This window comes from Odontesthes bonariensis, chromosome 1, assembly GCF_027942865.1.
Source record: "Odontesthes bonariensis isolate fOdoBon6 chromosome 1, fOdoBon6.hap1, whole genome shotgun sequence".
In the NCBI taxonomy this organism is placed as follows: domain Eukaryota; kingdom Metazoa; phylum Chordata; class Actinopteri; order Atheriniformes; family Atherinopsidae; genus Odontesthes; species Odontesthes bonariensis.
The window spans coordinates 36,313,872-36,336,807 of NC_134506.1; the positions used below are offsets into that span (position 1 = coordinate 36,313,872).

General features: G+C 41.7%; 2 protein-coding genes across 13 annotated transcripts in view; one reads left to right on the top strand and one right to left on the bottom strand.

Annotated features, from left to right (window-relative positions):
- Positions 1-1,916: 1,916 nt before the first annotated feature.
- Positions 1,917-5,262, bottom strand: senp8 (SUMO peptidase family member, NEDD8 specific). The gene is made up of 2 exons (XM_075472048.1): positions 5,179-5,262; positions 1,917-4,666 (listed from the first exon to the last, which is right to left on the bottom strand). Exon 2 carries the CDS (start codon positions 4,637-4,639, stop codon positions 3,974-3,976), a length of 666 nt encoding a protein of 221 aa, XP_075328163.1. The 5' UTR covers positions 4,640-4,666; positions 5,179-5,262; the 3' UTR covers positions 1,917-3,973.
- A 396-nt stretch (positions 5,263-5,658) lies between these two features.
- myo9aa (myosin IXAa) overlaps positions 5,659-22,936 on the top strand; it is a 120,125-nt gene continuing 102,847 nt past the window's right edge. For 10 of the 12 annotated variants that reach the window (XR_012769818.1, XR_012769819.1, XM_075465810.1 and 7 more), the window contains exon 1: positions 5,659-6,012. The gene's annotated coding sequence lies outside the window, so the exon portion shown is untranslated. Of the gene's footprint in view, positions 6,013-20,485; positions 20,620-22,936 lie in introns of those variants that run through there. The other 2 variants (XM_075465819.1, XM_075465828.1) reach the window with 2 other exon arrangements.

Below are 22,936 nucleotides of genomic sequence, written 5' to 3' on the forward strand. Positions count from 1 at the left end.
GAATGTACATAAAAAAAAAAGTCAAAGTATTTCAAAAAACGAGTCAGAAGCACAAAGTTTTAAGGTTCCCAGGCTTCTGAAATGTTGCTTTGATTCCTGCGACTTCACACCACCTCCCCTCCAGCTTTCTCGATAAAAACATGTTTGTCGTGTCAGTTGGAATTTGGTGGAAGCGAACGTCCACACGAGCATTTTGCTGTTTGTCATTTCAACAGAGCGTTTCCTGCGTCCATCAAACATCGCTGCGGTCAGTGAGTCAGGGCACAGGTGCTGAAGGAAACCTAATTATCACAATATCTCATGTTAATGTCACACAACTTCAGATGATAATACAGTTTACAAACAACAAAACAAGAATGACACAGTCCCGACCAACAGTTTTATGTATACATCACTGTGAAACCATGGCAGGGCTGAGAGGGACGTCTGGGTTTCTGTCCTGGATCCGTGAACCCCGCGACCCGGTCTTAGATAGGCGAAAGATAACGGATGGATGAATGAATGTATAGCAAATCACAAATTTTGCCTTAAGGGCTTCACAACTTGTGGAGTAAACAACATTTTCTAGCGTTACCCTGCCATAACCGGATGAAGTACAATAACAGTCGACGTGCAAAAGGAAAACATGAATGTAAAGTGGAATCTGGTGGAGGCAAACAACCACATCCCAGTTGTTGTTCTAATTCACCTGCCACTGATCTATCACATTTGGTTGGTCAATTCTACACTTTTCGAAATTCTTCGACTCTTCTCATTTCCAATTTCCAGTAATCCAACTTCTTTATTTATTTTTTTCTTCTTTATTCTTTATCTAACGTTCAGCGTGTCCTTGTTTGGATTGTGTTTTGCTGATCTACCATAAGGAGGTGCAGGGACACATGGATATTAAAACATTGGTCCAACAGACAAGAGATGACACGTTTTCCTATAAAAGGGCGGAGATTATCGATAAACCCGCCATGAATGTAAAACTACAAGCGTTAAGAAGTTTTGTCTCAGGCCATAAAAAGCTTTGCATTGTTTGCCAAAGGAGCAAAGCACATGGAACATGATTTTCTGGGATTTATCCACCTTAGTTGAGGTTAACCAGTAAACAATCATTTCCAGTAGCTTCAAAGCATGACTCAAACTGTTGGTGTACTTCAGTGGTGTAAGAGCACCAACAGATGACAACACAGAGAGACACCGGGACGACTTGACTTGATGAATTGACCATTTAGAGGCAATTCCTTGTAAATGAGTGTGCGTTTGCCCGGGCGCTTTGTCTCACTAATGCAGCGTGCTGCCAGGGTGTGGAAGGCTTCAGTTTTGTGGTATTTTATGAGGACAGTATAATAAATGCTGATGACTTGTCTGACTGGTTACTCTGTGTCAATGAGCCCAGGATGCCAGCAGACGTACAGCGTCGGGAGGAAAACGTCCAATCAGGGTGAAGTTAAAAGAAGAGCTGGCAACCAGCCAGATGAGTTTCTGATGAGTATAACAGTCTATATCAGAATATTTAGTCCACAGTTTGACTCTGAACGGTAAGCTGTAAATAAAGAACAGTGGAAACGTAATTGTTGGATATTTTGATGCTTTTTCTGAAAAAAATTTAAGTTGTCATCTCTCATAAAGGAGAAGGTTATGATGTGAAACTAAATTATTTAAGCGAAAATACTTTTTACCGCTACAGATCTGTTGCATTTAGAATATGATGAAGTATCACTTTGCCCTGAGTGTTCATCCCGCCCTCTATCAGCACACACGGTGGATGGATTGGAAATCCAAAAGTCTGGATCCAGGCAGTCCTTTGCGTAAATATTATGTCCCTGCACATAAGATATCGCTTGATTTTACAGGAAAACAAACACAAAAAAGAAAAAAAAAAGTTGGGATATTTTGTAAATGCAAGGAAGAATCCAATGTCTGAGAAAACATGTTAAGCTCAGTTTAATTTAGAATAGTACAAAATTAGAGAGTTGCACATTATTTCCTGGAAAAAAAATCACGCTAACATACTCAGTTCAGACATCTCAAGGCACAAGAGAATAAAGAAGTTAGGATGCAGTTCATTGTAGTTGTTTTCATGCAATGCCAGTTCAGACAAAACATGGCCGAGCTAAGGAAGTCAACATATACCATAGAATTTTCAGTCGATTCAAAGCCGACTCGAGTCTATAAACGAGGGAAGAGGTCCAAATCTGGTGTTGAATGGTCCTTATTTTGGGCCCTCAGACAGCACTGCATTAAAAACCAAAAGGGATTCTGTTGTGGGAATCACTGCATGGGCTCAGGAAGACCAGGAAAACCATTATATGTGACAACAGTTCACCCCCACAAATGCAAAGAAAACAACATTTTTAAACAAGATCCGGTCATGCAGCTGCTTTCTCTGAGCTGATTGACAAAATATTATATATATATATATTATATATATTTATATATGCTATGCATACTTTTCTTAATGTTACAAAGCATAAGAAGGTGAGTTCAAGTTGGATGGATGTTCACCAAAAACAACAAAGAAACAAGGAAAGAATTGATCAAGCATTGCCAAAGTTGTTTTTTTTCTAAAAAGCGAGCTTTAAGGGGTGATTTGAGGGTAGCCTCAGACGTGGTGTGCCTGAGTTCAATAAACAAACAGTTCCATTGACTCCTGTGTGGGTGCATGAATACAGAACAGTGTTTACAGATGCTGCCATTCATGCTACATGTTTTTCATGGAAGGACTCGCTTATTTCAGCGAGACTAAACCAAACCAGATTCAACAAGTAGTGTCTCACAGGAGCGTGGCTGCATTTAGTGGGCGATGGCTGATGAGACGGCTCTGAAAAAAACAACTAAAACATCGGCTGCTTTATCAAATGAGAAACACGAACCGGGAGAGCTGAACAGCTAAAATCTTATATCATGCAACAATGTGAAAAAATGTCTTTCAGCTCCGTGTTGAGATGTATCACCGTGGCAACTTATTCCAGACCTAAATTTATTATTATTTAAAAGAAATGTTGGTGTCATATGATTTGCAGTCTTGTTAATGTATAAATCAGAGCTTACCGGCATTTTCTTTAAATTAGCAAAGCTGCTACAAACCTTTTGAAAACGGTTGAAAAACTACTTTGAGTTTAAATCTTCTGTCAGATTCTTTGAGTTTTTATTTTCAGTATCATTCGGTCTGATTTGTGCCTCCGCTTTAATCGTCGTTACTTTGAAAATGTAGAATGTATAGAATAAACTTTTAGGTGGTTCTGATGTTTCTGCAGAACAGTAAAAGTTGAATCTCGTAGTTGTCAGACGGACAATGAAGAGAAGACAAGTTAAAAAAAAAAAAAGTAATTTTCTTTTTTTTCTCCTTTGTCCACAAAAATGTGACAACAGCCACATTTATTAGATTATCAGACAGTGCGTTTGATACTCTTTTGCGAGAACACAACATACATTCCATCACTCAAACATTGCCCTTTGTCCCATAAACACACAGCGCATGTCTCACCCTCACACCACAAAATTCTTCTGTCTCAAAACTAAAGCGTTCGCAGACGCAAAACGCCCGTTTAAGAAACAAAAATGAACCACAACACGTGTGACGTACAGCAGGAGCCAGAGTTAATATATGCACATTCTTATTGTCAGTTCAGTTCACTTCCAATGACCCTGAGCAATTATCTGTGTAAACATTTCTACATTTGCTCCAAACCCCATAAAATGGAGAAAAGAAAAGAAAAAGCCACGAGAGTTGTAGTTTTATAGGCATGCTGGTGTTCATCTGTGCATATACAAGAGATAAACATGACACCAACGGTTCTCTGAAGCATTACAGGGTCCGACATTGCTTTTTATTCGAGCTATTACGGAGTATTATAGAGAATAAAATAGAAATATATCTTATGGGTAGTTATATACGGTTTTCAAGGAGTGCATTCAGATTCTCCAGCAGCAGATATGCGGTGGCTGACGGCTGCTCTGCATACAGCAAGGAGCTGCCTATGGGCTAAGGGAAAGGCAGAGAGCAGCAGAGGTCATTCTGAGCCAGACTCTGGATCAGTCTGCGCCACTCGGCCCTCTTCTGGGTGATGTAAGCTGGCGTGATGATATGCACAGGAAGGCGCGGCGAGCCCTCTAGCCTGATCTTCTCACACAAGGCCTCGGCGATGCAGATCACATACATGCCACAGTCATAGCTATTCTGTTGTGATGGGCAGGGCTCCTCCACAAACAGCGCTCTCCTCCCTGCCCCCAGGAAAGGCTCCAACTTGCCGACGATGCGCCGTGCGTGCAGTGAATTGCTGCCATTTTGAGAGTCATAGTGTGCAAAGAGGTTGGAGTTGTGATGGTACAGCAAAAGGCTCCAGTGGGACCCTCCGGCCGTCTGGTTGGAGTTGTCATTGACGGCTAGGAAGACCCAGCGACGGGAAGCGAGATCCAGTGGCTCAAGGAAAAGAGCCAACTCATCAGGACAAGAGGCACACTTGATGAACTGGGTGACCTCTGGGCTGATGAAGATGACGGCATCCCCAAGGATTTTAAAGCGCTCGGATACTAAATACTCAAAAGAGAAACCAATGACTTGGTCATTAAGCCAGTGCGGTCCTTCCAGTAAGGAGACATCAGAGCGCCGCAGCAGGCTGTCCTGGTAGCTCAGCACCACAGGGTCCATCCTCCAGCAGGGTTGGACAGCGTCAGTCTGGAAAACACAAGCACTGAACAATTAGCTCATTTTAAAAATCACTGTTGGCATGCAGTATAATGACTACTGTGATGATAACTTAGAAAAACACATCAGACATTTCAAACACATTTGAATGTTTTGGTTGTTTAGCAAGCCGAAAACTAACATTTTAGCCATCTTTTTGACTGAGACAATTGGCTGTTTATTTTCAAACGTGCCACCATAAAATGTTATTTTGATTCAATTGTTCGTAACATGGGTTTCATTTGAACTTTGCAACATTTTGTCGCCTTAGTTTGCTGACTGAACTGATGATTTGATCTGATTTAGGAATGTTTTAAACACATTTTCTGGGCCATAAATCCACTGCGGAGTGTCCCATTACTGCAGAAAGGGTCGTCCGTTAGCACGCGCTAGCTAACCGTTACTTTCACCGTCTCAAGAAGATAAACAACATGGCGTAACCGAGAAAACATACACCGTGTACTGTCAAATTAAAATATATGCGATTCATCTAATTTCCCTACCCGTAAAAGTCACATTCAAATAACAAGTATCACGAAGACTGCAGTGTTGTCCCTCATTGCAACAACTAACGTAAACCGCTGCTCAAGAAGATCGTAAACAGTTTGCGACAGTTGGGAGGTGAAAAACTCACTTCTGATTGGTTGTTTACATCCGGGTACCCGCTCCTCGAGTTAACTGAAAGGGTAACCTTCTTTGCCATTACTTGTGAGCATTAGAAAGTTATCAGTGCTCATGCTGTACTGTAATGCAAGATAAAATGTGGACATAAATGTGTAAAGAGATCTAAAATGTTTCTGTCTCATCCTTTAATAAGGTCAAAATTGAAACAAAGATTTCACTCCTCCATAATCCGAAACACGGGGTGTGGTGTGCCGTGGCAACACTGCTGTCGCTTTATTTCAAGCTGACTTCCTGTTATCAGTCCGCCGGACTGAGGTCGTCCGTCCTCCCTCTGGGTTTTCTCCCCGCCCATAAGCACCATGAACGCGCACTGTTGCGCGTCTGAGAGTGGCCGCACTGATTAGCACGGCAAAGACGAGTTTTCAGCTACCAAGCTGCGGAGGACTGCTTTTTAATTACATCCGAACTGCGAACACACTCGGATTAAAAACAGTGCGCCAGTGTTCGCCGCGGACTTGAATTTCAAGGAGTTTGTCCGGAGGCGAGAGGCCGGAGAAAGAAGAAAACAAATTAATTCAGTGGGAATGCAGGAAATTAAAATTGAGATTTAGTCATTTTGCGTGGCTGCGAGTGTGTGCGTCCCTGCAGCCGAGCCCGACAAAGAGAAGAAAAACTTGAGTCCTACTTGAATTTACTTTAGCACACGTCTGGAGGTAAGTGATGTTTAGTAGTTGGACAATGTGGTGTGGTGGGCTGCGCAGCGGCGGGACGACAGTCTTCGAGCTGGAAGCAGTCGATGAATCTATGAATCACTTTTAGTCTTTGTGAGGAACTTTTTCTTTTGATTTGCGCTCATTTGCAACAATGTGTTGAGTTACCATGCGTTTTGGCTGTGCGTGTGCACGGTCGCTGCTTTTCTTTAAATGAGTAGTCACAATCAAAGGCGTGTGTCTGTCTGCGACGCGAGCCTGTAAAAAGTTCTGGCTGCTGCTCACTGATCTGTCATTACACACCGCAACTACATAGTCCTCCTAAAGCCTCAGGAATGACCATGAAACGCAGGATTCATTTACGCGCATAATAAGCAGGACTATTTCGTGAATGTGTCAAATCTGTCCAAAAGGCTGATTTTCATCACATCTGCAACCAGTGAGCGGGACTCCTGTATGCATGAACAGAAAAGAGGCATACAAAAAGGAAGCAAAGCATTAGTGCATCCCACATTGGATGATTGAAATGAAACGTATGAACATATGAAAGACAAAACCTTGCTTCTTGCCTGTGCGTGTAATTCGAGTCATTCATGTATTCGTGGTCATTAAGACATGGGAGGAAGGAGTGTGCTGCTTTGACTTTTTGACTGCAGAAGGGTGGGGTAAATGTTTACATGTATTATTTAGTGGAGGTCAGGCTTATAATGCAGTGAAGGCAATTCTTCCTGCAGAGCTGCTGTGATTGTACAGTGAGGTCTAATGGGGTGAAGAAGATGCTGAATCATGGGTGCACATTGTGAGGCTGTCAGTGGACAGAGAGTCGACGTCAGACAAATTTTTTACAGCAACAAACATCCTGCTTCTGAACAGCACGGGGCTTTAATGGACTCAAATGGATTTCACTCCCAGATTGCTCGGTGCCACTTCAGCTGCGTGCGTGCTGATGTCATTGCTTGTGGTCCTCTTTATGCTTTTGATCACCTGAAGTCGTTTGGAGATGTTTCGTGTCCTTTTTTTTACGATGGTGCGCTCAGAGGGGCAACAGGAAACTGAAGCAGGATAAAGCTAGAAAAAGCACACGCAACAAAGGTCCCCAAGCTGGACTCCAAACTGAGGACATTTCATTCAGTGCACTGACCCATAAACCACCAGGCTGCCTCCCCCCACCATCTTTTATTTGTCTGACAATGACATGATACCCGTAATAGATTTAGAGCAGCATTGTCGTGCTTATTCGACGTTCCCTTCGGCGCTTGTCCCACCCTCGGATCGGCACAGGTGATGAGGCTGGAGTGGATCTGTCCTGCAGGAATGTGAGGTCTGAGAAGACACAGCTGCTGCGAGCATGAGAGGCGGCCTGGCCTGAGACTCCAGCAACTGCTTCGTGTTGACATCTGACACCCTACAGGCCCTCCGTCTGCTATTTCTAAAGGGCTGGCCTCAGTTTTGTATCACATCAGGGTGCACTGAGTGATACTGCAGACGCCACCTGGGAGACCGAGCCACACTGTGGTTCAGCAGATTGGAGAGCTCAGATCGGAGTCTCTGCAGGAGATAAGCGTTGCTGTCGTTGAAGAGAGTCTGCCTTTTTGTTCGGAGCAGATCTTTTCAGTCTCTTACAAAACTTTTTCTAGCATTTTCACGAAGGTGCCCACGGTAGGAAATCATTTAATCCTTCGTGCAATGAAAGATCAGGAGCTGAGTTAGTCTTCTGTTCGGGAAACAGTGAGTGACTTCAGCCTGAAAGTGTGGCCTCAAGACTTCATGTACATTCCTGATATTTTTGAGACTGAAAGTGTCACCGGTGACTGAACTAAGTTACGACCCCTTCGAGGATGTCATAGGTTGTTCCAAAGCATTTGTCCTCAGTGAGGATTGTCACAATCCTCTGTATGCCAACAGGAAACCAACTCTATACATATCATTTCGTATTCTATTCATGTTTTAGGAAACACCTTTTACTTCCCCATTGTACAATACGAGCTGCATCGACTACTGTGATTTATTATTTTTTTTTTTCAGGTTGAATGAAATGCGTTTAGCATCTGCTGGTACCTCTGCTTTAAGTGAAGCACATCTAAAGTAAGCCAAAAAAAGTAATAATAGTCATTTCTATATAAGAAAGAGGGAATGTTTGTTGTTAGTCACGCACACGGCTCACTTATGGTGTACCGAGTTGTTACTGTTAGTAAAGACCAGAGATGCATGATGTTATTGGAATGTTGTCTGATCAAGGCTTTAAGAAATAATTTATCACCGATGGCCAAAAGTGAGCACGAACATGCAGATAAGGTTCTGTTTGGGCTGATGGTGGCTAATTCCATGCTGAATGAGGAGAAATGTGACACTTTTAGAACATTAATGAGTTTTTCCTTTTATTCCCAGTTCCCTGATATCGATACTGACACGATATTAACAAAAAATATCATACCTGGGCCCCTCTTTCTCTTCGCTGACGAGTAATTCTGCAGTTTGATGTGCCTCCAAAGTGGAGAGGCAGAACTCAGATTTCCATCATTTTCTACCTCGGAGAGAATCAAGGAAAGGTTTTGCCTTTACTGTCGAGGCTCTTTCTCCGGAAACCTTACCCGAGTCACTTAGAAGGAAATACGACTTCTGGTCTCTCATTTATTTTTCTTTATTGTATTAGAAAATGACAGAACAAAGCTGTAAATCGGAGCGGTACATTTAGTATATGGATATAGTAGCTCCCATCAAAAGCACAAACATGTCCGCGCTCCTCATAGAAAGGTGATAAATCTGCAGTTTGCTTATGTGACAGTTCATGCTCTGCCTTACAGAACATGTGTGGGACATGTATTTATATGTGGAAGTGATTTGAACTGATTTGCTATGTTTTTCGGCCTCACACGTGTACGCTGTAGTTGGTTGGCGTTTCCACACTCTGCCCGAATGAAATGACACATTATCGGGTCATGACGCATTACAAAGTTGGATTATGAATCTAAATCGGTTGAATATAGCCAACACTTAGCCATCAGTCCAGTTTCTCCTGTTTTGTTAGATGACATAGCACACATTTCCGCTGTGTGACCTCATCCTCATCCATTACCTGCTGAAGCGAGTGGTCGCCTCTATATTTTGAGGGAGAAGGAAGCGAATCACGTGCTGCAGGCTCACGTGTTCGGGATGTCCCCCAGTCGTGTTGTGGCTGCATGATGGTACTGTATGGCGTAAGTGATTGGCACGCACATGAAGTCATTAAAGAGGAACCTGCTTGTGTTGCACCGAACAAAGCCCCCCTTTCTTTAGTCGGCTTTTATATGAGGGAGGCTTTGGCCGCACAGGCTCAGCTTCCCCACATTTCCCCTCATTAACTCAGTGCTGCTGCTGCTAACAGTAGCTGGAGTGAGATGCAGAGAGCATTTCTTTATTGTTTGCAAGTCGGTTTGAAATGAACTCAACTTGAATTTGGATAAAGCAGCTCTGATTTAGACAGAGATTCACTTTGTATCCCTTCAAATGAGGTCACATTTGTTGTTGAAAAGATGAGCAAACGTTTAAGACCTTCGTTTTTTTTAATTAGATGAAGTAAGATGTTAACGCTCTTGCATTCTTGTTTGTGTGTTTTTTTTTTTTTTTTTAATGTTTAGACTCTCTGATGGGCAGAAGCTCTTGTTGGAGGAGGAAGATGTAGATTTCCAGCCTATTGTTGCAGTAAGACGCTGAAAGTGAGATTTGAAACTCCGGTTCGATGACGACACTTTAGATGAGTTCCAACAGTATCATAAGTGACAGCTGTGCCTGAGGTCATACAGGTTAAACTTCACAAGCTCTCAGATTGTTAGTCACAATACAGCACATTTTTGCGTGTTGTGACACAGTTGTGGCCCCCTGCAGCCTCACTGTACAGACTGGACAGGGCCCACGGTTAATCCCCAGGCATGTGCTGTTGTGTAATGTTACACAATGCTGCCCATTTCCACAGCAGTCCTCCACTGAAACCACTTACGCTATCAGTCAAAAGTGTTGTTATCATCTTGAAACCTTCACACCGGCCCTATTTGATGTCGCAGCATCCAGAAATCTCAAAACGTTAACTTTGGATACGAAGCCAGAAGTTGTTAACGGTGAATGCTTCTTAACGCCCAGTCAGAGCTGAATCTGGAATCAAAGCCTGAATAGGGAGGTTTATTACTGGGACTGCGGCTTGTGGAGAGCACGGGGAGAAAGGCGGCGTAGAGTTTTCTGTCTTAGGACTGTGCTGCTGCTCTTATCTGTGAGAAAAGCTGGCAGTTTACAGTAGTCTGTTCACTGTCAGAATGAGGCTAAAGGGGAGGAAGCGTGGAGATAGCCGAGAGTAACTGACAACAAACAGGCTGTGATACGGTGGATTTGAATTCACCCTGAGACATGCTCACTAATAGCAGGCGTTCCTCTCCTGTCTAATCTATGCTGTAGCTATCAGTGTAGTAAATGAGCAGGTGATATAGGCTGTTTGGAGATTATACTGAAGTCTTACCATTAGTTGAGGAATTATGGTTAGAAGTGAAGCTTCTACTGACGGAAAATAAAATTTAGGAAGACTCGGACAAATCATTCATTTTGCCTTTGCAATGCTCCCAAATCGAGTATAAATGTTTTTTTTTTTTGTTTTGTTTTTTTACATCAAATTAAGGTGTTCTAAGCTGGGAAATCACTTCCAATGTGTCTGACTTGTTGAAGTTTTCCTGCTCAGTGTTTCTTGATGCTGTGCTGAAAAAGAGCTGAATGATCCAACAGTTTCTCTGTTTGGGGCTGGTTGTTTCTCTTTTATTCTAAAGCTAATGATACTTTAATGATCCCAAAGGGAAATGATTGCACACTAAATGCATTCATACACACTGTGCCACAGTGTCCAGTTTGACACCCCTCTCCTCTTACTTTGGCACCCACCTGCATTCATCCTGAATACCCACTGTGATGCATTTCATAACCCACAGTCACCGCACCAGCTGGTAGTCTGGCTGAATGACACCCTGAAGTCCCGGCCCCCCACTTGGTCTGAAAGAGCTCTCTGTCACAGCTTAGCAGATATTTTTGCTTTACGTGTCGTGCCGGCTGAGCTGCAGCGCAGAGCAGGTGAGCTATGAAAGTCGACTCGAGTGCCAGCTGTGTCCTGGCTGGAGGGATGCAGAGCTCGAGCCAGTATGGGCTTAGCAAGGTCCACATGAAGGCTCGGACTGTTCTGACCTTCTGAGCTGAGACAATGGGCCATTGTTCCAAGACTGGGCTGAGAAGTTTCTAAATAATGCTTATTATCTGTGGATTTGTGGTTCTTTTTTTTTGTGGAATCAAGTCATGAGAATTGAAAAAGTGCAAAGTTATTGATCAGCAGCATTTAGTACCTGAATTCTGGTGGAAATTCCAAATGATTTTTGTACGAATCAGTTGGCTAAAAATAAAGAAGAAATGAATAACGAACATTATGTCACACCTGGCTTAATAATTATACCTGTGTATTTTATTTTATTTGTTGCGCAATATATAACATGGTATTTCTTTTTACAAATATTGGACTGTTTTTGGCTACTTTACTGCCTCTGTAGAAGCAAAAACATTGTTTCCTTTGTCAAAAAAAAGTTGAAATTGATCCATGCAGTGATATTGGATGCCTCGAGGAGTGACGAAATGTCAGGATTTATTTAAACGAATAAATCAAATCGAATCAAATCAAATTTATTTGTATAGCACATTTCATGTACAAACAGTTCAAAGTGCTTTACATAAAATAAAAGCATTGCAGCAGGGAGTGGAAGAAGCATTAAAAATACATAAAAGAATATAAAGAGAAACAAATAAAATCATTTAAATGAATTTAAAATCAGGCAACAGTCTAGATAAGTTGAAAGATATTTCATGCATAGACACATGAGAAAAGAAATGTTTTTAACCTGGATTTAAAAATGTCTCCATTTGGTGAAAGTTTGATCTCCACTGGCAGTTTGTTCCACTTATTTGCAGCATAACAGCTAAATGCTGCTTCTCCATGTTTAGTCTGGACTCTGGACTGGACCAGCTGACCTGAGTCCTTGGATCTAAGAGCTCTGCTGGCTTTATATTCTCTGAACATGTCACAGATGTATTTTGGGCCTAAACCATTCTGGGATTTGTAAACCATCAGCAGGCTTTTATAATCTATTCTGTGACTGACTGGAAGCCAGAGTAAAGATTTTAAAACTGGTGTGATGTGTTCAGATCTCTTAGTCCGGGTTAAAACTCTAGCAGCAGCGTTCTGGATGAGCTGCAGATGTTTAATGCTCTTTTTGGGAAGTCCAGTTAAAAGAGCATTACAGTAATCGAGTCTACTGGAGATGAATGCATGGATGAGTTTCTCCTGGTCTTTTTGGGAGAGGAAACCTTTAATTCTGTTGATGTTTCTGAGGTGGTAAAAAGCTGCCTTGGCGACAGCTTTGATGTGGCTGCTGAAAGTCAGATCTGAGTCTATCAACTCTCCGAGGTTACGAACTTGGTCAGTGACTATAAGGTCCCGAGTCTCAAGATATTTACCAACGCTGACCCTCTTCTCTTTGCTACCAAACAGAATGATCTCAGTTTTGTCTTCATTTAATTGTAGAAATTTCTCTCTCATCCAGGTGTTTACTTCCTCCAGACACTGACACAGAACGTCAGCTGGGCTGCAGTCGTCCGGTGACAGAGACACATAAAGTTGTGTATCGTCTGCATAACTGTGATAATTGATGTTAAAATTCTGCAATATCTGAAAAAACTGAACACATCTTATGGTTTTAAACGGAAATGATGTAGTTATAGGAGCATCAAAGTTTACATAGAAACATGTCTGGTTGCACATGGCAGCTGCATCATCACAGCAGAGGACGGTGTTCAGCAAGATGACGTCATTAATAGGGCGAAAACTCTCCCTGTCGGTCAGTCGGCTCTATTAAATGGTGGAAAGAAAGTGGGAAATGTCACATTCTTTTATTATTATAGAATTATCTCAAATAATAATAATGTAATTGCATGATTTATATTTGGCGCGTTTCATGGCGATGTAGATTTGTTTTTTTTACGTGGCGATAGTTTAACTGCGACTCTTAATGATAGAGATGTGAAATGACTCTACGAATGGGATGACCCTGAAAGGTCGGTGTATGTGCAACCCTGCAGAGGTGAGGAAAGAGTATTTCCTGCGTATTTATATCGACATAAATGGTGCTGACTGACTTTTATTTCTCTATTGGGGGAAAAAAAAAAGCATAAATTTGAAAAGTCAATTCAGATCCTGTTGGGGCCTCCGTGGGTTGGGCTTGTGCATTCTGGGAATATTTGATCAGATCGGGATCGGCGGACTTTGGAGGCTGCATCAGCCTCTTGGGCTCTTTGTCGTGTTGAGGTACCTGTTAAAGTAACATCCAGTGTTTCTCAGGGGGGAAGCTGCTTGGTAATGAGATGATAAATGATCTTCACTTATCCTGTCAGCGGTTTTAATGTTGTGACTGATGGTTATACATCGGGTACAATGCCTGTTTAATTTGACAGCAGAATATTTAAAGTAAAGAAAAAAAAGTTAAAGATTAAATTCTCGTTTTTGGTGTCCAGCCAGAAGAGTCTCGGCACCTCTTCTGGTATTGGTGTTGGATGTTGTAATATGAGGAGATTTCTGTGTTTGTTTTCTCAGTAGACCAACATAAACATGGAGTATTACCTTTGATGTGAGAGGCTCCATGCTTGTCCTGTCTTGTCCACAAACTCTTGGCTCGTCGTCATGCTTTACTGGTCACTGGATATACTGAAGGAACCAAGGTGAATTAAACAAGACCGTGCATGCGTCTGTGGCTGTCAGAGGGTATTCTGGGAAATAAAGAAATTCTCAAACTAAACGCAGAGCCTGTTGTTGCCAGTCTCACGTTTCCACTCAAAATCATTCTTTTCAGCCGGCCAAAGCATTTTTTTTGTATAGTAACGATAATCAGTGGAATAATATTTTCCTTTCAGATGAGACGGTCATGTGTTTTTCTCTCTCAACCACAGTTTATCAAATGTTTCTGATCTATAGCTCCCTACAAGTTGAGGGTGTACAAGGCCACGGCGTGATATGTCGCCTCTCCGCTGATTCCCACCAACATCTTCCGTCATCTCCTTGAAGCCAGCAACCAAACTTGCGTTCTCATCACACTGCAGCTCTCGCCGTCTCTCCGGTGGCTGCGCCTCCGACTGCACCACCAGACTCGGGTTTCGAGCGTCCTGCGATCTGCTGAAGGCAGGAGGACACCGGTCGTCCCCGATCCTCAGAGGAGACAGTGAGGGCACTCGCTCTGTAACACTGCCCTGTAATTACAGGTCGTGTTTTTTTCCTAATACGTTAAACAGATGTGCTCAGGATTATTCTTGACGTTAAAACCCAGAGTTAGACGTGATGACCTGTCATTACTATCAGCTGGCAAAGGTGGATGCTGTTTGTGGTGCCTCAGTGAGGGATTTAGAATTCTCTGTTGCCATCAGGCGCCACAATGTCAAAAGATTAGCAACTTTAGCAGCTTTAAAGTCACTTATAAACTGGAAAATAATTTCCTTTTAAACTAGTATATACATATGTATATATAAAATCATAAAATGCCCTTAAAAATAAACTTTCATGTAGATTTCAGACGTCTTTTCTTTCAGTTTTCAACTCTGCATGTCACAATTTACATTCAACAAGCGGCTTTAACTCTTAACTGCTTACCTAAAGGGGATTAGATTTCTGAATGCACGGCACTGTTTCACACCAGGATATTAGAGCAGTCTGATTTAGTGTGGTAGGTTTGTTTGAGTTTCTGCGAGTTGAGTAGAACAACATACAGAGTGTAGTTTTACATACAAGACGTGATACATTATATTGCAACATTCTCCTTTGATCACAGATGCTCGGTCATGTGTTGCATGATTTATTGTGATCTAGTTGAAATGGCCCTTTATGTGGGTGTTGAATGCCCTTAAGGAAAAATCATCCATCTGTATCAATTTGCAACGCCTGACAAAAGAAACCTCTGGCAGCTGATTAGACTTAATTGACCATGAAGATGACTCCTCCGCTGGCATTACCCGAGGTAGAAAATGAACACTTTTTATCTTTAATTGCCATTTGTTTGTATGCTTGACATGGACTCAGGTATCCAGAGTGGGAAGCAGTGTCGGTGCACATCTGTGTTCATGGTGACGAAGCTGGGGGTACTTTGGCCCTGAGGTCTTCGAGCAGCTACTTATTAATGCTCATCTCCACTCAGCTGTGGAGAAACCGATGAGGCCTTTTGGCATCTGCAGCCTCTCTTACCGAGTGCGCATTAGTGTTTCACAAGATCTAAATCTGTGTTCGCCTGGCTTCTATTGTGTGTGTGTACAGTGCACATCCATGTTGAGCTCTAACGTATTTTCCCACAACGCTTCCCTGCTGATTGGTTTGTTGGCTTCTGCATGGTGGCTGTTTCTGGAGGAGAAGCGGTGTCTTCCCCTGAGGCCAGAGGCGGCTGACTGGGTCAGCTCGGCCTGATAGATTCCCTTTCTCAAGGGGATATGGAGTGTGCATAATCCGGGTTAGTGATATCTCCCAGCCTCCTCTTCCTCTTCTCCTCCCTCCTTTTCTGTGATCTCCCCCGTCTCTGCTGCTAGATAACAAAGTAACCCTGTTGGGTTAGTTGTTAGGAAACATTTTAAACCAGTACAGTGTGTTTTCAGATAACCCCAATATTTTTAGTTTGTGGATGGATACACTTATTGATTTTCTTACAGCCAGTTCATTTAGTTTATTCATTAAAACAATTGCCATTAAACATGAAGCAGGTTTATCCTCCTTATGCCACAGTAATGTCTGCCAGGCATCAGCAGTAGATCATGGCATCATCCTTTTGGCCAACCCTGCTTCACACCAAACCGGACACATTATCCGTCCAATTCCTAGGAAGTTGCCTTGAAGAAGATGCACATGTTCAGTTGTGCAACAGCATGTATTTTGAAAATAACTAATTGCCTTGGACTTATATTCTGCTAGCAGAGTGCCTTCAATTACTTGACTGAGTTTTTCAAGCGGAAGTGCAGCCTAAAGCGCTTTACAGACCAAATGAAGACGTAAAACGGTACTTTTCAAAACAATTTGTAAATACCACTGGAATATTAGTATAAATTACAATAAAACAAAAGTAGAAATATAAGATGTATGACAAAAGGAGTATATTAAAAGAAGAAGCGCACAGAGAGATCTATGAATTAAAACTAAAAGCTCTGCCTCCCATTCTGATCCTGGAAACTCCAAAAAAACCCAGCTGGCCAGTGCTCTGAGAGCGAGGAGTTCTTGCAGGATGATATGACACGATGAGATCTTTCAGACATGACAGAATTAGGCCATTAAGGGCTTTGTGTTGGATAAGAAGGGTTTTAAATTCTGTTCTAAATTTTACAGGGAGCCAGTACAGAGAGGCTAAGAAAGAGGAAATGTGATCTGTCTTGGCTGTACCAGTCGGTTCTCTTGCCGCGGTTGTTTGGACACCCTGCTAAAATGCAGTGACAGGGATCCAGCTGAGATGTGATAAAGGCATGGACCAGTTTTTCTGGATTGCTTTGGGACAGGATGCTTCTGTTTTTCTTTTGTAATATTCCACAGATGACAGAAGGAATGTCTGAGGTTTATTTGGGCCAAAAACAATTGCTTCAATTTTTGCCTGAATTTAAAAGAAAATGCAGTTCATTCGGGTCTCTGTGTCTCTGTGTCTCAAGACAATTTGAGTTTAATCTGGTTTCATAGGTAAATAGAGCTGGATGGCAGTGTTATTAAATTCCTCACCCTGCCCTCTTTGCTGTGGTCTGTGGTGTTGCATCACACCTGGAGTTTTTTCAGATTCTACTAGGCTTGGCGCAAACACTTCTACTGTAACAGTACAATATATATCCACCATATTGATGCTCTCTTGTTCCTGTTTCTGACCTCCTGCCCTTCGAATCCTCTTTTTGCAGCTTGACTCAGCCTCTTTTTTTTTTTTTTTTTTAGTTGAGGGAAGCGGCTGCGGGACGCTTCGGCAGAAACATCTTCAGAGGTTGAATGAGTTCTGATGAATGTGACACAGCTGGTGTAATTCAGCCGTTAATGGTCTTCCTTGACTCACACACAGATTTTTACATCCACGTGTCACACAGTTGTTTCAGTTGGTATTTAGGTGCATTGCTTTTTGTAGCTGTGGTGATGGCTGTTGATGAATTGCTTCCACAGTTTAGATTTTTGACTCTTTCTACTTTTCGCCCATATCGGTTAAGAAAGTTTTTGTTTGTTTTTTTTGAGCACAAAGTAAGACCATACATTTCTTGGTCTGACTTCCATGCAACTTTTTCAAACAGCAGCTGTTGTTGATGGTTTCTTCCTTCCGCTGGCCTACTTTATTGCAGGGTGTTGTAGTTTTCCGACTCCATCGGCCAACGACTGCACTGCGTCATATTGATATTTCCAGACCTGGAATGGAACGAAACATTTTTCCACTCGCTGAAACAGTAAAACCTGAATGTGAGGTCAGTGCGAGAGCCAGGCCTTGTTGTAGACTCAACATTTATTGCAATGTTCACTCAGTAGCCTCCACATCTTAAACAAATTTGTCATCTATAAGGCTGAAATTGACTGTTCCGACATATACACAATACTAATTATGGGGAACAGAGTTATTTAAGTGTTTGCCTGGAAACTGCTGATAAATTCATCAGTCTTCCACACCGCTGGTTCCTGATAACAACACACTAGTAAAGCACTCCTCACACTTTACTCTGAACTTGATGACACTTTGTTCTCTTTGGTTTGGTCCGATATCTCTGATTCATACAGCACAAATCTGTATATAATTTTCATGTGGTTGTCTTTGTTAAGAAATAAGAAAAGCAGAATTGATGGATTAAAAACATTTTTTTTAAATTTTTGAAACATTTAGCTCATTGTTGGGAGCATGGTTACATCTAAGAGCTTAAATCTGATTGGCCCCTGTCCAGTAAGTAAGTTACAAACTGCGCCACTTTATAGACCTCTTACAAGTATAGTGAAGTTGTTCATGTCTTTTGGTAAATAAGACGATTAAGGGGGAGAAAAATCCAACTTTGATGATGATAAAAGGGTAATTATACGTGAAATGTTTATTTCCAGCTAAACATAATTGCAACAATTAAAAATAGACTTGAATGTAGCACAACTGTGCGTTACACTCATGCTTCCAAGTTTCCAGTCAGAGAAATCTTTTTTTTTTTACATACATTTTCTTGCGTAAAAGAGGTGTTGGAAGAAGAAAAATTTTGCTCAGATCTCACAATGACTGGCTAAAATGTATAAACAATCTGCCTCCGGTGTGCAGGAAGTGAAGACGCGTTGGTTTACTTGTGCATCAGCCAGAGCACAGGTTGTTAAAGAGCTTATCAGAGCCAGAAGTGTCAGGCAGAGACTCAGAGCTGGAGACAGGCAGCAGGTTTTTGAAGCAGGTGTTTCAGGATGAGCCGTCACGGCAGTCTCATCTGCTGTGTCTGAAGCTTAAACCGATCACCTAATAAAGGCTTTTCATTGCTGGACGGTTCTGCTTTAGGGCACCTTTCTACAAATGTAATGATTAGATTTTTGAGGATCTAATGTAGAACAATGGGGGTAAAAAAACAGGTTTTGAACTCACCGTGGAGTCGGAATGGTCTCACTGATCCCCAGTTTTTATGGAAAAAGTCTCTGTTACTGCTTTTTTTTTTCCGGCTTTTTTTTTGTTCCACATCGATGAATCTGACTGCAGTGAGTGTGAACAGAGCCGAAAAGGAAAGCACAGCACATTTGAATGTTGTTTGTCCTGATTTACTGACTGAGAGTTAATAAATCATACTGGGAATGCAAGTTTTCATCTAGACGATGGAAAACTAAACCTCTCACCTGCTTATAAATAAACTCGAGAGCCCAATGTGACATGTCAAGCATCTTTTGTTTAGAGCGAAACAGAAAGTTATTAACAATGGCACGATGGTGCTATGTTATTGAACCCCCGCCGTGCTACACTTCCTGTCTCACCCATAGCTGCTGTCATTGTCCGGGGAGTGGACACAGGAAGTGGAATTTACCATGGCAACAACAGAGGAGTGGTGCTGTTTACTCCCACTGTTTCGGGTGTTGTTTTATAGCTGCCCCCGCCTTCATGTATTTAAATGTTTTATCCACTCTCTTCAGCAGCCTGGATCAGAGGTTAGTTTAATAGTTTAAAGGAGTATATTGACTCATAGATGTCAGAGCACACGGTAGCATGCTGTATTTCTGTCCAGTGCTGTCCTTGGGAGTTAAGCTGCACCCTGGATTAATTTCCTTCCTCTGGTTTCTCACTCCACGCTCTTCAGGCTCTCCACTTCAGTCAACAACAATGACGAGGCCTGCACAGTGAAGGGAGGCTCTTAATTTAGCTGGCACACATGGTGTCATATTTTCATGCTAGTTGTGTCACCTGTTGGCGATCAGCCGGAGGAATGTGGAGGGAGTTGGAGGCAGCCCAGAGCTTCATCCAAAATGAGGTGGCTCAGTTATCTGCTCCAGTATGCACTCTGTGACAGGTCTTTAGTCATTTTTAATTACTCTTGACGGTGTTATATAAAGTTGTCGCTACCCCGTTGTTGGTAGAACCACAGATGCCAACAGCTGAAATGATGACCTGCTGCTGATCTATGATAACTCAACAGCTGAAATGTTGAATCGGGGGTTAATTCTTTTTATCAACTTTGATAAACAACGATTATTTAAGAAAGTTTAAAGCAAACCAGGCATAAAATCAATCCGTACAATACACACATGCAGTAATGACGACTTGAAAGGAACATTTCAACCTTTGTTCTCATTTAGATGAACCCAGAATGCGCCAGTACAATGTCATAATGTCAAACCAGTTCATACAAAATGGAAGTCTTCTGTTTTCTGTCAGTCAGCTGAATGTCATAAAACTTAGCGGCGAGCCGGAGCTGCCTGAGCAAAAGAAGAAGCCTTTAAATATTAGTGTGAACCTGGACACAGTGATGAGCCCCTAAAGTCAAACCGCTGACGGGTGAAGTGAATAACCTCAAATGAATGAGATGTTCTGGATACTGTCATTCATTTGGGTGTTAAGGCCCTAAAAATCAAGCTGGCAGTCGGGAACATCTGTATTTTTGGTGAACGTCTGTGTCTAAGGTTTAGCTGGAGAATCCAATCCAATTCACCTATTTAGAGTGATTTTCTACCTATTTTATTTAGGCAGAGGGCTGCATATGCCACTCGCAGCAACAGTGTTCTCACTAACCTCAAACTATATGCAAATTTCTGAGTTTTTTTTTTTATTTTTTATTTTATCTACATGGTCTTCCAGTGGCTCTTCCTGAATACCGTAAATAGACTACTGCCCCCTTCTCCACTGAGTTGTGTCCTCTTATGCACACAGATGGTACGTCCACGCTGGCAGTTGGACAGGATCTTTGCAGTTTGTTAGGGTGCTATAAACTAATTTTTAAAATTTTTTTTTTTTCCCCCACAGAAGTCAGGACATTAGGATACCCAGCCCTTTTTTCATCACTCGTTCCTCACATGGGTTTGGAGTACATGAGTCCTTGCTTTGAACTTTGAAGAGGCTTCTCCCAGCAAGATAAGAAAAGGTCAGCGCTGTCGTTCAGGCACCAGGGAGTTTTAATGTTGTGGCTAATGATGTTAACGTTTGACTGGATTTCCTGGAGCCGTGAAGAAATCACACGTGTGCCAAAATGAGCTGCTGACTTTCTGCAAGTTTGTTTGCTGTAAACATTCATCATGAAAGATGAGTTTGGATTCTTAATGTCAGAAACTATTCAGTGATATCTTTAGTGAGTTTTTATGTTGGATTAGGATGAATCTATAGAGTCTAAAAGTGGTGGGAGACATCAAGGAGCATATGCTGTGTGTTTCCTGCACACGACTCATTGTAAAGTCTTTTGCAGAAATGAAGAGTGAAATGTTCTAATGACTGAACTGTATCAAGAGAGTGAGTACATGCTCAGCGTAGCCTGTCTATGCTGAGGGCTCTCTTTGGGTCCTCTCAAATTCCCACCGCTCAGATTTCAGGAAACCGACATCTTCCTCTTTCTCTGTCTGACTCTGTGACTGTTTCTATCTCCTTTAATTTTTTGGCTCAGTCTCTCCTTCTGTTAGACTTTGCATTTTATTTCCACATTATTCCAGACCTCAGCTATTACTTCCCGATCATTAGTAGTTACAGAGACGGGCAGAGCGACCTGAGAGGTGAAAATGACTGTTTCACAATGAGAGAAAGCAAATATTGTGAACCACCAAGTCACGTCGAAGCAGGAGGTGCGGGATGAGGTCGTGTTTCTGTTGTTCACCTGCTTTCACATAATCCCATTAGTTACCCAATTAAACACAAACATATTTACTTGGATGGTGTTTATGAAACTGTTGGCCTTTTTTAAAAAATCTACTAGTCACTTGATCACAAATATACCCGGGTTTGTTGACCCCTAGATTAGGTTTTAATTCAATTCAGGTCACATTTTCTTACATACTCGAGATCCAACATAAAAACAAAATTAACATTGACAAACACATGCAGAAATGTAGCTTGAAATAGTTTAAAAATGCTCCCATCAAAGAGACAATTGTACCTCAACTTGGACTTTTATTGTACTGTACTGAACTCTAGATTTGATAGCTCCATTCTCTTTTACAATAATGTCTCACAAAATTATTGTTAAAAATGAGATTTCTTTAAAAAGTCAGTATGTGTGTGTAAATAAAAAGTGCTCCTCAGTAATCTACATGATTACAGAAAAAATCATTTTAAGATGGAGACGCTTCCCCAACAGGCTCATAGCCTTTATTCTCATATTTCCTTTTACTTTGAACTGGAGCAGAAAGCACACCTAACACATTTGGATTTGAGGAATTATTTGCATTTATTAACTACAGTTTTAGCACAACCACTGTTTAGACCTGTCCTCGTTTTCCATTTACTCAAATTGGAGCTAAATGTCGTCCTTCACCAGTGAGTTAAATACAGTACGCTGCATTGGATCATGTTACAGTAAATTTAACCGCTGGTCAAAACGCAGCCTCTGTCAACCATTCACTTCTGGAAAGTCACACTTACATGCCCCGCAAATGGTTTGTGAACTTTCCAAAAGGAAGTAGCGTAAAAACATGCATGTTGTCACCGAATCACCTTTTATGTTAGTTGAGTCTACAGCTGCAGCTGCTGATGCAGCAAAAACTCCAGTCATCAAGATGTTTTATCTTTTTTGTTTGTTTTACCTTTTACAGAAGATTGTTTTAACCGTTAGCAGTTTCAAGCAACTAACCTAACGTAAAGTCACCCTGACAATGACTGTTTATTTTACTATGATGTTCCTTAGCAGGGAAATGTTAGAATTAATACAGTATGAAATGGGGCATACATGTGACAAACTGTCATGCATCAGTTAGAAAGAAAAACAAAAGTGTGCTGGGTGCCTTTAAAATGATGGCGCATTCTTGGGATAAACTTTTCGCATGTTAGTTTTTAATTGACAGAGTTTGGAATTAACTTAATTTACGCTTGTGTTTATTTAAAGAAGTTCCACAAAGAAGTCTCTGACAGCTGCGGTCTTCAGTTTAGCAGGTTTCTCTTGTTGGAGCGCCATTAGCATTTAAGCTCACAGGTTTTACCATCAAATAACCAAATCTGTGGCAGCTCTTAGAGATCAGGATTGACAGACATATTTGGTAGAAGTTGTGGAAGCTCTTGGAGCCTTTGCGTGAGCAGAATACTCCTTACAGAAACGCTTATATCTGCTATGTGCAGTTATACGGCAGTTTGAAGATGCCAGACTTTGAGACTGAACTGAATACTCTATGAAACCCAAAGGAGAATTAAATAGTTGCAGTAATAATTAGAAATGGAATATTTGCAGAAAAAAAAGGGAAAAAGCAGATTATGTGCATCAT